Here is a 14,527-nt window from a genome sequence, read left to right as displayed (position 1 = left end):
AACAATCAGGCAGTATTACTATGGGGGTTGAAATGTGCTGTTATCTAATTCGCACTGCATAAATCTGTGATGAAGTCTGTTCCAGCTTAGCATCTGTTCGTGACAGAAGCCTCACACACAATTCCCCATTAATAATTTAATTTTAAAGATACACTTCTTGTGTGATTTGTGTAGCACTTGTTTTAAAGTCTTTGGTCCAGTGTGACATGTTTCAGCATGCAATTAAATGGCTGTTCAGCCTCCTCTGAAAATGTGCAACAAAGTATTGTGCACCAAAAGCACTACTCTCATTTTTTTAAGTAAAGTGAGTTTGGGTTCTGAGTGTAATCAGTAAATATGACTTTCTCACTCGATTTCCAAACTCATCAGTTAACAGTCTGAGCCTGTGAGACTCTCTTCCTGTTCCTGTTCAACTTGTCAGGTATTATCCCTTAGTGTAAATGTACAAATAATATGTATGTACTTATTTGATAATCTTTTCCCTATTGGGGTTCAACCCTGATTTAAGTCTGATCCCTGCTTTAGTCTGTCTGTATCACTCCTCACGAATCAGCAAGTGTAAATATTATTAACCATATCTGTCAGCACAGCTATTGTGTGTGTCTTACACCCCTGACTGAGCCTCGGGCCGCCTGTAAGCTCCTTTTTAAAGCAAAAGAAAGTTGGTTGCCACTTTTTTGCACTATGGAACTTACTTATCGGGACACTCACTTTGACTTGTTGTCAATCTTTTACCCTTTTCTGCCTCAACCAAAACAGTTGACCTGCGATGAGTCATCATGTCTGAGAGCATGGAGATGACAGCAAGTCATCTCTGAGCACACAAACAAAACACACGACTTCTACTTGGACACGTACAAACACCTTAATATCAATCACGCTGACATCTCAGAATAGCCAGAAGAAGCCTTTTGTGTCACTGAGAGATACAGGTACAGTGGTTCTATCATTCAGCTGTCAGACTCTGCCAGCGCAGACGACTGTGAAGCGCTCTCCTTTTTGACATTGCCTTTTGTCACAAAGCCTTTTGTGCGGGGTTTTGTTAGGTAAGTGGTTCCCTGTCACTGCTGACCAACAGAAGATGTAAACCATTCTGGGCTTTGGGTGCCTCAACCTGTTTTTCTTTTTTTGCTTGTATTCTCCTCTCTTGAAATCAGACCAACCTGCAAGCTCATGTTTGACTAGCTCTGGCAAATTCATATTCAGATTTCTGTCCGACCTGATTCGGGTCTAAAATCCTGAGTTTAATCACCAAGAAACCAAGATGGCTGTCACGGAAGATTGTTAAGTAACAAACTGTATATACGCTATGTACAAGTGGTTAGTGTTGGCTAACAAATCATGTCATGCCAAACGTCTCTATATATATCTAGAGGCCATATGAATCCGGTGTTGGGCCTAGATCAGTGGTTGCCAACCTTTTTTCCTTGTAGTCCCTCCTACTTGTATCTAAGAAAGGCTGAGCCTGCCTAGCCCGCACAAACGTACACCAAAACAATAAAGTGATAAATTCCAAATCTTTATTGGCATAAATTAACACTAATCAGCCTATAGTTTAGTGTGGCCTTCAAAGTAGCGACATACTTTTTACATGTGCAAATCTCAGTGCAGACAAAGCCTTGCGCACCACCAGCGATCTTTGATGCCTTTCTAAGGGGGGCCCGGACCCAGGTTGGGGAACCACTGGCCTAGATGCCTGGCCTAGCAGTCTACTGCCATGTAACATCTTTTGTTGCTCTGCTAGCTTATAGCGGCTGGAGACATTTCGCTCTGTGCCCCTCGCTAACGCCCCTTAGGAATTGCAAATGAACAAAGGGGTTCCTGACTAATTTGCATCTGTGTATTTGTCTCATGATCCCAGGCTAGATGATTTCTACTGTTGCTGAATTTTTGCTGGCTTTTTATTCCAAACACAATTAAATTGGGCATGTTCACACAGGCAGGATTTTGGGCATCTAAAGCACCACATTGTGCTTTCATTGCTGCAGCATATGCAAGCTTGGCTCGCTGGATGAATCAGGCTTTTCACACAGACTGTTGTATTTAAATTCTCTCTACTTAAGTCCTATAATACAAGTCTAAAGCCAATATACTTTATTCACAAGTTCCTTTTATTGTGCTGAAGTAAAAGGTTCTTTACAGCACAATGTGCAGTGAACTGGATCATTTAGTTAATTGGATGAAGTCTGCATTTTTTGGGGTTTCCCTTCTACAGTTACTGCTTACATTGTAAGTGTGCAGCTATTGTTTCTACTGTGTCTGCTGCTATTATAAATTGCAAGGTTGTGCCACTTTGCGTTGAAACCATTAAGTGAATTCCTTGACGCGATTCCTTGTGTATACTTGGTGAAGTTTGCTTGCAGTGTCGTTACTAAAAGGCTACACAGAGGCCTGTCTGAGGGACTCGTCATATCCTCAGTGTGAGAACTAATTACCTTAAATTACCATATCAAGATTATTAAATCTGGGTGTCTCACTAACATGACATTTAAAAATAAAGTTACTACAGAAAGAGGGCAATAATATTTACATGTAAACACACTAAATATTAACATAAAGGCCCTAAACTTACACCACTTCCAGCAACATATTTCACAACAGAGGCAAATTACCAGTGTGTCTACTAGTTCATGGATAATTGGAATTCTATGCTACTATTAAAGCTCATATTCTGTCCCATGTGATTGTCAGACTGATAAGCAGAGTTGCTGACAGCTGTGCGAAGTTATGGAGGCAGCAGATTAAGCACAGATGAGTCATGTCTAACCTTTGACTGATTGAAAAATACCACTGTCAACCTGCCTTTCCATCTGCCTCTCCATGCTTTTCTCCCACTTTACCCGCACACTAATAATAACCAGCACCAGCTGTATTCTCCCCAGATGAAGCACCGATTCTGAGTTTTGTCAGTCGCAGACGTGCACCGCTCTCTCATGTTGCATGCAGAGCTGGGAGCACTAATCTTTAAGTCCCTTTAACAGATGCGAGGAATGAATAATAATCAGCATATGGATTAAGTTGTTAGAGATAAAGCTGTTGATTGTCAGGATTTATTTGGTTTGCACTCAAGTCTCAACTCGTATACATACAGAATTAATAATTGAATGGTTGTCTTTTTTCTGGCACTACAACACAACAAAAAGCCGTCGTTTCCTTTAGATTGATTTTATGTGAGTGCAGTGTAACCACAGCAAGTCATTTGTAGTTTGATCATTTATTTTTGATGTCACAGATTTGGTCTGAGTATCAGCATTTTGGTGCCAAGCTGTAGTTTGGACGCTGATTATAGTGAGAGCTTTGGGAATGTGCCCATTTCTCTACCTCCTTGCTCTCTCATGTTTGAACCATCCCCTATGTTGAGGTGTACGCCAGAGCTCGGAGAGAATCGGATTGTTCTGGATAACCTTGTTTACCTTAAAAAGTAATCGGATCCTAGTTATTGACTGTTTCTATGAACAGTTTGGCTCAGGAGTGTCTAAAGGTGCTTTTTTTGACAGCAGGAACTTTCCCCAGGAACTAGGAATCTTTTGAGAAAAGTTTCGATTGCAGGGTCTAAATTTAATGCCGGGGTAATTGATTCAGCCTGCAGTGCGGATCATTTCCGATCGGCGAGTACTTGCAGTGTTTTATTTCACCCGCCATGTTTAAAAGACTGCAGCTGCATGCTCACTGTTATCATCATGCTTTAAGATTGTTTCAGTGTTGATTCAATGAATCCATCCAAGTTGAATCTCCTCCATGCTAACATACTAACTGTAGTGTCGCACATTATACCGGCCCGTTCGTCATCTTTGTAGTATGGCCTTCATCTTTTTACCGCCACCTACTGGACTGGCGGTGTAGTACAGTTACTTTTACTGCTTCTTCATACGTCATTTGCCTGATTTACATAATCTTCCCGGGACTTCAGGCCGCTATGGAAACGCAGACAACTATAGGCCACAGGAACCATTTAGTTCCTTATAGAGAAGTTCCTGGAACTAAAACTTCCTGGTACTTCTGGTCAAAAAGCATCTTTTAAGATGATGGGAAATTCACATTGCTTTTAGCGCAATGGCATCAGTGGTGGTAATCTATAAGTCAATCTAAGTTTAAATTTTATGTTTCAAAAAATACTATTATTTCAAAATCTTTTAATCCATTTATAAAAACAAAACATAGGAAACCCGTTCTCTTTCTTGCATACACACACACACACACACACACACACACACACACACACACACACACACACACACACACACACACACACACACACATACACACACGCAGTGTTGATTGTCATCTCTAAGTCCTGAGTCATGCTGTTGTTTAGTATCTTCTGGCTGGAGGCCCAGACTGTGGTCTGTCTCCCTGTGGATATTTGACAAGAAGCCAACTAGAGTGTCATTCCCCTATCCCTTTATCCTCTCATCTCTCTGTTCCTCCATCCCTCCATCCACTCAGCTCTGTCAAGGCGGTTCACAGACACAGTTTCTTCCTCGGATACAAACAAGGGCAGCTGCCGAGGGACATGTCTTGCCTGATACAACTTTTTAAAACCCATCAGCTCCCAACATTTGGGACGCGCAGAGCCCAGCATTTAAATTCCTATCACACAGCCTCGGTGGATTTCTGATCATTACTGTTTTTGAACTAGACTGTTCCCTTAGTTTTTCTGTCACTGGTTGTCATGTCCCTCAGGCTTTACAGGCTTGTTTTTAATTTAAAAAGATAAACACACACAACACATTGATTCTTTAAACACCTCACCCAGTTCTCCTTTTTCGCCACAATCTCTGTCTCTCTGAGGACTGTTATATGTTGGCATACACATGCACAACAAAATGTAAATAATAACTAGATTGTGGGTGAAATTAGACAAAGTCTGTGAGTTGCATATTTTGATATGGCTTTCTCCCTCAGAGCACAAATTACACTGCAGTCTCCAGCATACATAACCCACTGATAAAAGCAATTTCAGGATGAGCTAAAAGAAAATGGCAGCACTGATTTCATCATCTCAAAAGCTGGGCATGTTGTTCTTAATGCATGCATGAGTGCTACAACATAGTGGAGATAAGATAAGAGAGTAAGCTGATTGCAGTCTTCATCCATATCACAATATATAGAGAGTTGAGTTAAAGTTTGTTAAAGGAGCAGTTCACCCCTGGAAAAAGCCGCTGTCAGTCAAAGCTGGTGTTCTCTGTAATTGATAGAAGCAATAATATTTGAAATTGGCGCATTTCTACATTCCTACAAAACCCAGCGTGCATAGCTCCCCATAATAGCATGATAGGACTGAGGTTGAAAATTGGCGAACTGGCCCTTTAAAGTTTGCCTCTGCAACCACACCTAACCCCTGTCCTCTCTCTTCGTTCCTCTCCAGGTACAAGTTGATTCGCCGACGAGTCATCTGGCTAATAGGACAGTGGATCTCTGTCAAGTTCAAATCAGACCTTCGACCTTTACTCTACGAGGTCATCCTGAGCCTCATGCAGGACCCTGACTTGGTGGTAAGTCAGCTACATTCCCTAAGTCTGTGTCTTTTTTTGTTAATTGCCTATTATGACTTAAGTGCCGGCTTCCACCTAAAATCATTGCACTGTATTGACTGAATGGAGCCCTCAGTAAGCAGCACACAGACACAGTTCTCCACTTAACAGCGTGGAACCAAAGCTATTATACTGTCAACTCTCTACAAACAAAGCCAAACACATTCATCGAGGGTCAAAGGAAGGTTTCTTCATCGGATTTCTCAACAAAGTATTCTAGATTTCTAAAAGGTTATTATTAAAAAGCCAAACCTTTCATTTATTCATTAAAATTTTTTTTCAGCTAGAGCCCTGAGCCGCCCCTGTGTCACCCCATTTGTGGAAAAGTGGCTATTATCACGGCATAGTTAAGCTCTTCTGAAATTACATTGGGTTTCATGCCTCATGCGTATAATTGATGCTTTTTCTTTAACACGACTCCTATAGAGGAATATAGAAATGTCTCTGCATTATTTACAATGCAACTCAACATAACCTCACCATTGGGATTGAACCCTTATGAGTTAGAGGTGTTCAGTCGATGTGTCTAATGGCCTCTCACTTCATAATCCATCATTGTGTGGGGGAACTTTTAGACAAGCCCCCTCAGTGGCAATACTGATGTCATTATAATGTAATAAGGATTATAATGTAATTAAAATAATGCATTAAAAGTAGAGCCCACGCAAACATCATGCTCTGACAAAATTAATGTGAATAAGCTTTTACATTTGTGCTGCTTTCTAATATTTATTGCCTATGGCCCACTGATGAACGCCTTTGCATTTGCAGTGTTATGGACTGGGTGTCTGGTGCGTTTTCCGTCACCCAGCAGTGGTTGGTCTGCCAGAGAGGGTAGGCGGAGCTAAGCGGCTGGTTGTAAATCAAGAATTACAACCAGAGCCGTCACACATGTGACACTGTCTGGTATTTGGAAAGTATGCTCCAGCAATTACCGTTTATCGCCATAATGTGCCGCCAAAGAGAACGAAACTGAAATCTTCAAGATTACCACTTTAACTTCTTTTTGTAAATGAGGGCAGCCACAGTTGAAGCCATCTTCATTTTATTTTTCAGTGAAGCCACATATACATCGAGAATATCCAAAGAAATACATTTGTTGTTGTTTATTTATTTTTTCATAACCATGTCCTAAAACTAAACCAAAGTTTAGATATACAAAATACAGACAGCCTTTATGATCTCGTGTTACAGACTGAAACACATTTATGGGATCATGAGGTCAATAATGACCCTCACAGTTTCATTGGTATTTTTCCACACAGCTTGCAGTAACATCAATGACCTGCTCACCAATCATAACGTAGTCCCTGATCAATATTGTCTGGTCCAATTAGAGCCTCTTGGGCAGAATTAATTATCGATCATAAACTTTTCATGGGCTAATGGGGAAAACTGCCCTCTATCAATCAGAAAAGGCGGTTATCAATATCTCTATGGCTATTCCATAGTCCTTGTTGTCACAATGACAGCTATATTTATCTCTGACATTTCACTTTCTCTACTTCATTGAATGAGTCATTGAAAAGATGGAGTTATTGATCTGCTCCTATGATCATGCCTCAGCTCAGCCACTTAGGCTCATGGCTGCCTTTCTGTCTTATGAGTTGTTTTTTTAAGCAGAGACACAGGAGACCATAAGAGAGGGAGAGGGATGGCAGATAATAGTAATGTCTTTGCTCATGTGGTCCTACTACAACACTGGGGAAAGATCACTCTACTGTAGAGTGAATAGAGTAAAGAGTAGTTTTATCAAAATGGTCATTTAACTGCATGTGGGCTTAATGGGTTTGGGTTTAAGTGTCCTGAATGAGATCAGTTAATATGAATTGATAGAAAGTAAAATTTTGGTTGAAAGCAGAATACTAACTTTGAATGCTATGCAAACTAGCCTGACCTTACCAGTGCCTGGTTAGTGTTTTCTACCATTTATTAAAGGGGAAACTCTTCAGATTTTGGCACAAAAGTCCACTCGTTACAAACTGTGGATCGCTTACTCACTACTGCCTTTTGTACTCAAAAGTTAATTTGCCTGCTTTATGCACACGCCGCCTAAGTCACTGGTATGTTTTTATTTACAAAGCTCTTCTTGGTAAAATTCCCAATTTTTTATCTTGTCTTTTAAATCGTAATGATGGAAATTACTTTCTCCGCTCTCAGAACTTCTTACATTTTGTTGTTCAAAAAGTCAGAACCGAATTGGGAAAGGCAATCTACAAACTGAACTTAAACTGCAAAACATAGCCCCACTAAATGAGTTTAAAAGAATGGTTTAATCTATTGAGTCCAGGCTGTCTGTGTGTAAATGTTTTATCTAATCATTCGCAATGTCAGTAAATCTATGTGCTTTTATGCTTTTATGTCCCATTGAGATCTCTGATCTCAATGGGACAAATCTGGCTGAATAAAGGCTCAGAAGAAGAAGACAAAAGTCCACTCGGACTCAAAAAATGGAACTGATTATAAACAGGTGCTCAAAGGTCAAGATCACTGTCACCAAGGTGGCCATAACCTTTCTGGACATGCGACATGCTGAGTCAAAATTATCGGAAAATCTGCTTAGAGCGCCATATTTGTCTATTAAAATATTGATATTTGGTGCCACCCTATCGATAATTGTATTGCACGGGTCAGGGCGACGATATATTGCTGTATCTTTATCTTGTCCCATTGTCTAATAGGATAAAATGATGAAGGGATGACATCATCATGTGGGGAAAAAAGGGACAAAAAAACTTCTGGCCATTAATCCTGTCCCATTCTTGTAAGGGCAACATCTCAGTCATTTCTTCTAATTTGGCAGAAACGTCCACCGTGGACCAGAGGCCGAACTGATTAGATTTTGGAGGTCAAAAGTCAAAGTCACTGTGACCTTAAGTCCGTCCTATTTTCGTCAACGTTATACCTCAGTAACAGCTGAATATATTCCCCGTCCATCGTTATAGTGTGGGGAAATCTGATGGATGTAGTGCAACCAGATGAGTTAGTGGAGGCGTACAACCATGAGGGGCGAATTCTTGTTCTTTTATAAAAATGGTTTTACATCAGAGTTTCTGTATTAATATAAAATATATACTTTGTCATTAATAAGATACAGTATTCTGAGGTTGCACTAAACCCTGTGGGAGCTTTTTATGTGAGACGACACACTTGATTGGCATCTCTTAATGACACTCACTCTCCTCTTTTCTGTAACAGCTGCATTCTTCTCTGATGTCTGCTCACAGATTCAGAGTGAGGGCTAAAAATAATCACGGTGGCTATTGTAACTCCTTCTAATTTTAGTCTACCTGCATTCCCAGTGGAAGTTAATGATGTTTCTTAGAAATCGCTGTTAAGCAAGCTTTGACGAAATCAAGCTGTGCCTTTAAAGTCAACAGTTTGTCCCAATTCTGCTCACGTTTCCTCGACTGCAGGAAGGCTTTTATGTGTCAGATACCTATATTTCATCAGGCTAAATCTTCAAATATGAATATGTGTCTGTTACAAAGTGAGGTGCAGGGAAGCGTCGTGAGACTTCAGGAAGGAAAATATCACTATGGTGGGGAGTTATGCTTTGAAAAATTAAGCAGACTTTTATTTTCTGTCTCTACAAAAAAAAAAGAAAAGAAAAACACACGAGTCCACACTCTCTCTTTGCACTCACATATATAGCATGTGAGCCCGCCTTGCCAGTTCAAACTGACCTATCAGGTCAGCACATGAAGTTGACAAGGTTAAACATAAATATAGATTGTTTTTCTTAGCTTGCTCATACCAACAAACCTCATTTTATTCTTCAAAATATTGTCATTTATAAAACACATTCAAAAGAAGAAAATCATTTCTAGATTATTCAGTATTTACCTTAATTGGCTGTCAATTTCATCACTCATCCTTTGACCAATCAAATCAGAGAACCCACCTACTCGCCCATCACCTCAAAGGGCTGTAGTTGAGACGTGCTTCCTCTTTGAGCACCAGCACAAGATGGCCTCCACAAAGGACTCAAACTCTAAATGGTTATTGTTTTTGCTACAGCATGTCTTCATTATACTCTTAACAAAAACAAGCTTTAAATGATGAGTACAGCCATTTGTATTTCTCAATTAATATTGAAACCACTTCATATAAATTAAATAAATTGTGAATGTGAATCTGTCCACCTTTCTTGTCACAAAGGGGTTTAGCAAATAGCTAGTGAGGGAGTTGGTGCTTCCTCACGTGATGTCATTAGTGTTGCTCCTTCAATCAGTGTTAAATGATTTGTTTTTACCTGTTAATCCAAAACACTTTTCATATCATTTATCACTTATTTTTGTTTGGAAATGGAAAACCATCTTATAATAAGCTTTTTCAGTGAGTTAGGTGATAAGCCAGCTGAACGGTTTATGAATATTATTGTTGTTTATCTGCTTTCTGTCTTTCTAATTTCCTGATAATACTTGTTTATTGCTTTTTTTTTTGGCTTTTCGAACGGCGTCTTTGAGACCCAGTGAACATTTTACCCATTCCTGGGCCCTTTTAGCCAAAGCAATCTGTTTAAAACTTATCTTAGGGCCAGACAATTACTGTCTCTTATGAGGTGTTTCAGAGTAAATCAAACAGTTGAAAAAAAATAGGACAAAAGTGTTTTCAGACTTTTTTTTACACGTGATGTCAAACACATGAGAAACACAAGGAATATTGCAAATCTGTTTGTCATATTTTTGTTAAAATTCCACTCAAATATAAACTACATGAAGATGAGCTCCGACAAGATTGATTGGAAAAAAACAAAAGCCAAATATAAGAAAATGTATGACCTAACTTAAGTTTGTAATTTACTGTCTTAACAGTTGGTTTTGTTGATCGATTGCTTTTTGCTGAGTAGTTGCCAAGTTGAACATTTTCTTTGCCTTCTTTAAATTCATTGAGACGATTCGACGCGATTAAACTTTGAATCACTTTTAAATTCAGTTTGAACCTGCTGTTTTTTAGTATTCCTCAAAGAGAGCTTGAGACTGAATAATGATGTGAAGCAAATGTGACTGAATCATTGTCAGGCATTGGGGTGTGCGTGTGAGTTCGTGTGTATTCCTCTCTCTCTCTCTCTCTCTGTGTGTGTGTGTGTGTGTGTGTGTGTGTGTGTGCGTGTGTTTATGAGACCCAGCTGAGCATTTCATCAAGCAATCTATTATCTTCCACACTTTGCTGTAGAATTGAAATGCAGTTTCTCTCATTAGGCTGTTTGAATTGCCAACAAGGCGACTGATGGGCCTCATTCATCAACATACTCCTTTTGTTGCTTCTTAATGTATGCAGCATTACCAAAACATTATTCTGTATTTTATGAGTCTGTAGTCACAGGGGAATCATTTGTACATCTCTCAATCCAACCATATATCAAATTCAACTTTGCACTTAGAATGTACTTTTTACAAAAGTCATGTATATACACTCCCCGGCCACTTTATAAGGTACACCTCGCTAGTACCGGGTTGGACCCCCTTTTGCCTTCAGATCTGCTTGATACAAGGCAGGATGGATCCATGCTTTCATGTTGTTTACGCCAAATTCTGACCCTACCATCCAAATGTCACAAGTGAAATCGAGACTCATCAGACCAGGCAACGTTTTTTCCAATCTACTATTGTCCAATTTTGATGAGTTTGTGCGAATTGTAGCCTCAGTTTCCTGTTCTTAGCTGACAGGAGTGGCACCCGGTGTGGTCTTCTGCTGCTGTAGCCCATCTGCTTCAGGGTTCGACGTGTTGTGCCTTCAGAGATGCTCTTCTGCGTACTTTGGTTGTAACGAGTGGTTATTTGAGTTACTGTTGCCTTTCTATCAGCTCTGGTCATTCTCATCTGACCTCTGCCATTAACAAGACATTTTCGCCCAGAGAACTGCCGCTCACTGGATATTTTCTCTTCTTCAGACCATTCTCTGTAAACCCTAGAAATGCTTGTGCGTTTAAGCTTCAGCAGATCGTCTTGACCATGTCTAAATGCATTGAGTTGCTGCCGTGTGATTGGCTGATTAGATATTTGCATAACGAGCAGTTGAACAGGTGTACCTAATAATGTGGCTGATGAGTGCATTTATATTTCTTTTTCTTCTTTTCTTCTTGTGAACGGAGGACAATTTGGCCACTTCAAATATCTCATCAGTGACAGAGAAAGAGGCTTTAATGTCATTCTGAATGAACATGTAATTTTCCTTCAGAAAAGATGAAACTCTCTCTGACTTGATGACACTGCAAACCAAACTCATAGTGTGTTAAATGGATGCAAACATCACTCCGTATGGATTATGCAAATAGTTTCATCCATTTTAATGTGTCATGTTTTTAATGACACGCTTTTCATGCTGTATTTCATGTAGCTGTATTCTTACTTCTGGTCTTTACATCTAATAATTGAGTGACTAAAAGGGAAATTAATGCTGTGGTTGCGCGTGTTAAATATTGATGAGGCACTCCTTTGATAAAACCCTGTAATATGATGGTTGTAGAAGTAGAATTGTTAGTTTCAGAGTTATCGTATCACAGCAGAGTCTGTTTGAATTTCAGAGCTTCATAAACAGGAACTCTTCACATAAAGTGCACGAGTCATCCCGCAGTTCAAAGCTTAGACTCTGTAACGTTAGTCGTGACAGGTCCCTGCTGAAGATGTGAGAGTTGTGTTTGTGGGAGTTTTTTTTTTTTAAAGCGTGTGGCTTATTTAAATCAGTCGCTTTAAGAGTGGGGAAAAAGCATCAGTTAGTGAAGTGGGATGCTTCTGAGCTCACGCTGCGGGTTGATATAAAAGTGCATAAGTAACTTTTAAAAAGCAGACTAACCTTTGAAGTGAGTTGATTGGCTTTAAATTATGAAAGAGACCAAAAAATGGAAAGTGCAACCACTTCAATGGAGATGACGTGTTTTAAAACAGACTTTTTTTTATGCCTGGTTTTTAAAATAATTAACAAATGCATTTTCTTAGTTGAAATATATATTGTTGATGAATTCAAAATAAAGGTTTTACTATATTAATGTGAAAAATTCACATAGAATAGAATAGAATACTTTGTCATTGCACAAATGTACGACAAAATTTCTTGCATCTCCGCTGTGGTCAAGGTTAAAACAGAACAAGAATTTAAAGACAGCAAATATTTGCACAGCACAACAGTTATAATTAAATAAATAGTAGTAAATAGTCATTTAATTGTACTTAGTCATGATTAATTGAACTCCCAATATTTAGTCACAGTCCTACGTAGTCGACACACAAGCACACAGAATAGACCCAAACAACCACGTCGTAGAGAGCAAAGCCGCTGCGTACGTTTGTGTCGCCATCTTGCCACATACAAACAAGGATAAATATATTTTATCTTTCCACTCAGTATTAACAGCAGAATAGGTTATGGTATGCAACTGACAAATTGTTGTAAAAAATTCCTAAATTATTCACATCCTCAAACAAAGACCTCTATTTATATATGCAAAACTGCTTTATTTAACATATGAGTGCAGCAATTAGAGCAATAAAAAACACTTGTATATAGGGAGTTATCAAAATTTGCTTACAGCCGAATACCTGAAAAAGGCCCTGATTTCTAGCTACAAAAAAGGACCTGAAAACCTGGAAAGATCAGGGTATAGCTCATCAGGTAGATATTAAAGAATACGTTGAATATGAATGTATTGGAATTAAAGTAGCATAACTAAGACCTTTCATACACTGGATAGTCTTGATAATGTTTATCTGCAACATTGCCATCACACACTCTCTATCCGCCCAAAGAGACTCATACCTTTGGTACTTTAAATGTGTTGTGAAATTTGTGAGAGCAAGGACTGGCTGTAATTGAGTTTTCAGTCCCTTACGTTTCACTTCACTCGTTTACCTTCTTTAATCTCCTCTCTTCCATCTGATCACACTCTCCCTGGTGGGCAGTTCCACCTCCATCACTGTGACACCGCTAGATTACGCTGCTAGAGTCCATAAGAGTGGAGGTTCTGCCTTCATTTATTACAATAAAGAACCTATATTTAACTAAGTTGCTGTAGGTGCACGCTCACAGAGTGTTCAGATGTGAAAAGCATTTGCTCCAATCTTTCTGAAGTCTATTAAAGGAAAATGTAATTATGTTTTTTGTGTTGTCGTATTGCAGCATGTGCAGCTTCGGCAATCTTGTTAGGTTCTGTTTCTTTTCTCTCTCAGTTAGCTTATCTTATATCACTACAAATGTAGTGCAGCTTTGATAAGCTAACAATCCAGATGCACCGATAGAGGGGTAAAAGTGTGATGCTTATTTATAAAATGCTGAACTTGTTTTTCTCTTTCCCCCTCACAGGTGCGGATTGAGACAGCTACAACCCTGAAGCTCAATATCCTTCATCTTACATTAATTTTGCAACACATAAAATTAGCATTCTGTTGTTATATGCTCATTACTTAGGCCTCACTGCATCTAACTGCATACATGCTTTATGAGTTATGATTAATGTTTAAGTGTGTCCTGATGCACTGCTTGCATACCTGCCCAAAGCAATTCAATATCCTCCTTAACTCATGACCACCTGTTGATGACTTTGAGTTCCGGACAGAGCAGTTCCTCCCAGTGAGTATCAATGATGTATAAATTAATGTATATGCTTTTTATTCAGTGACAAAAAGAATCAATTTTTCACAATAATCTTTAAATAATTTAACAAATTTCAGCTTCTTATTTCCCCTTTTGTTTTGTTTAGTACCTCGAGTCTATCTTCGGGCTGCTCTTCCAGCTGTTGCAGCAGGTCACAGAGTGCGACACTAAGATGCAGGTGCTCCATGTCATCTCCTGTGTCATCGAGAGAGTAAACATCCAGGTGAGATTTGTTATATTTCATATAAAAGAACATGTTTTGAATGGAGAATACATCAGTTTTGACATGTAAAGTGCAGGAAAGTCGAGCTTAAATGTCTTTGAAGGAGCCCTTGAAATCTTGGGAGACACATTCTGCTGCTATTTTAAGAATGACACTAAATTGTAGTCATTGACGAGAA

The 14,527-nt window shown here is 39.2% G+C and overlaps 1 protein-coding gene across 1 annotated transcript in view; it reads left to right on the top strand.

Moving 5' to 3' along the window:
- The window catches only part of ipo11 (importin 11), a 126,111-nt gene that overhangs the window by 47,773 nt on the left and 63,811 nt on the right, over positions 1–14,527 (top strand). The window contains exons 15-18 of the mRNA XM_069683786.1: positions 5,369–5,495; positions 13,836–13,869; positions 14,062–14,102; positions 14,233–14,349. Of these exons, the coding sequence (XP_069539887.1) occupies positions 5,369–5,495; positions 13,836–13,869; positions 14,062–14,102; positions 14,233–14,349 (319 nt within the window). The remainder of the gene's footprint in view (positions 1–5,368; positions 5,496–13,835; positions 13,870–14,061; positions 14,103–14,232; positions 14,350–14,527) is intronic.

This window comes from Semicossyphus pulcher, unplaced genomic scaffold, assembly GCF_022749685.1.
Source record: "Semicossyphus pulcher isolate SPU_LCO1_2020_fin unplaced genomic scaffold, fSemPul1.0.p SCAF_6, whole genome shotgun sequence".
In the NCBI taxonomy this organism is placed as follows: domain Eukaryota; kingdom Metazoa; phylum Chordata; class Actinopteri; order Labriformes; family Labridae; genus Semicossyphus; species Semicossyphus pulcher.
This window is presented reverse-complemented; position numbering and strand designations above follow the sequence as displayed.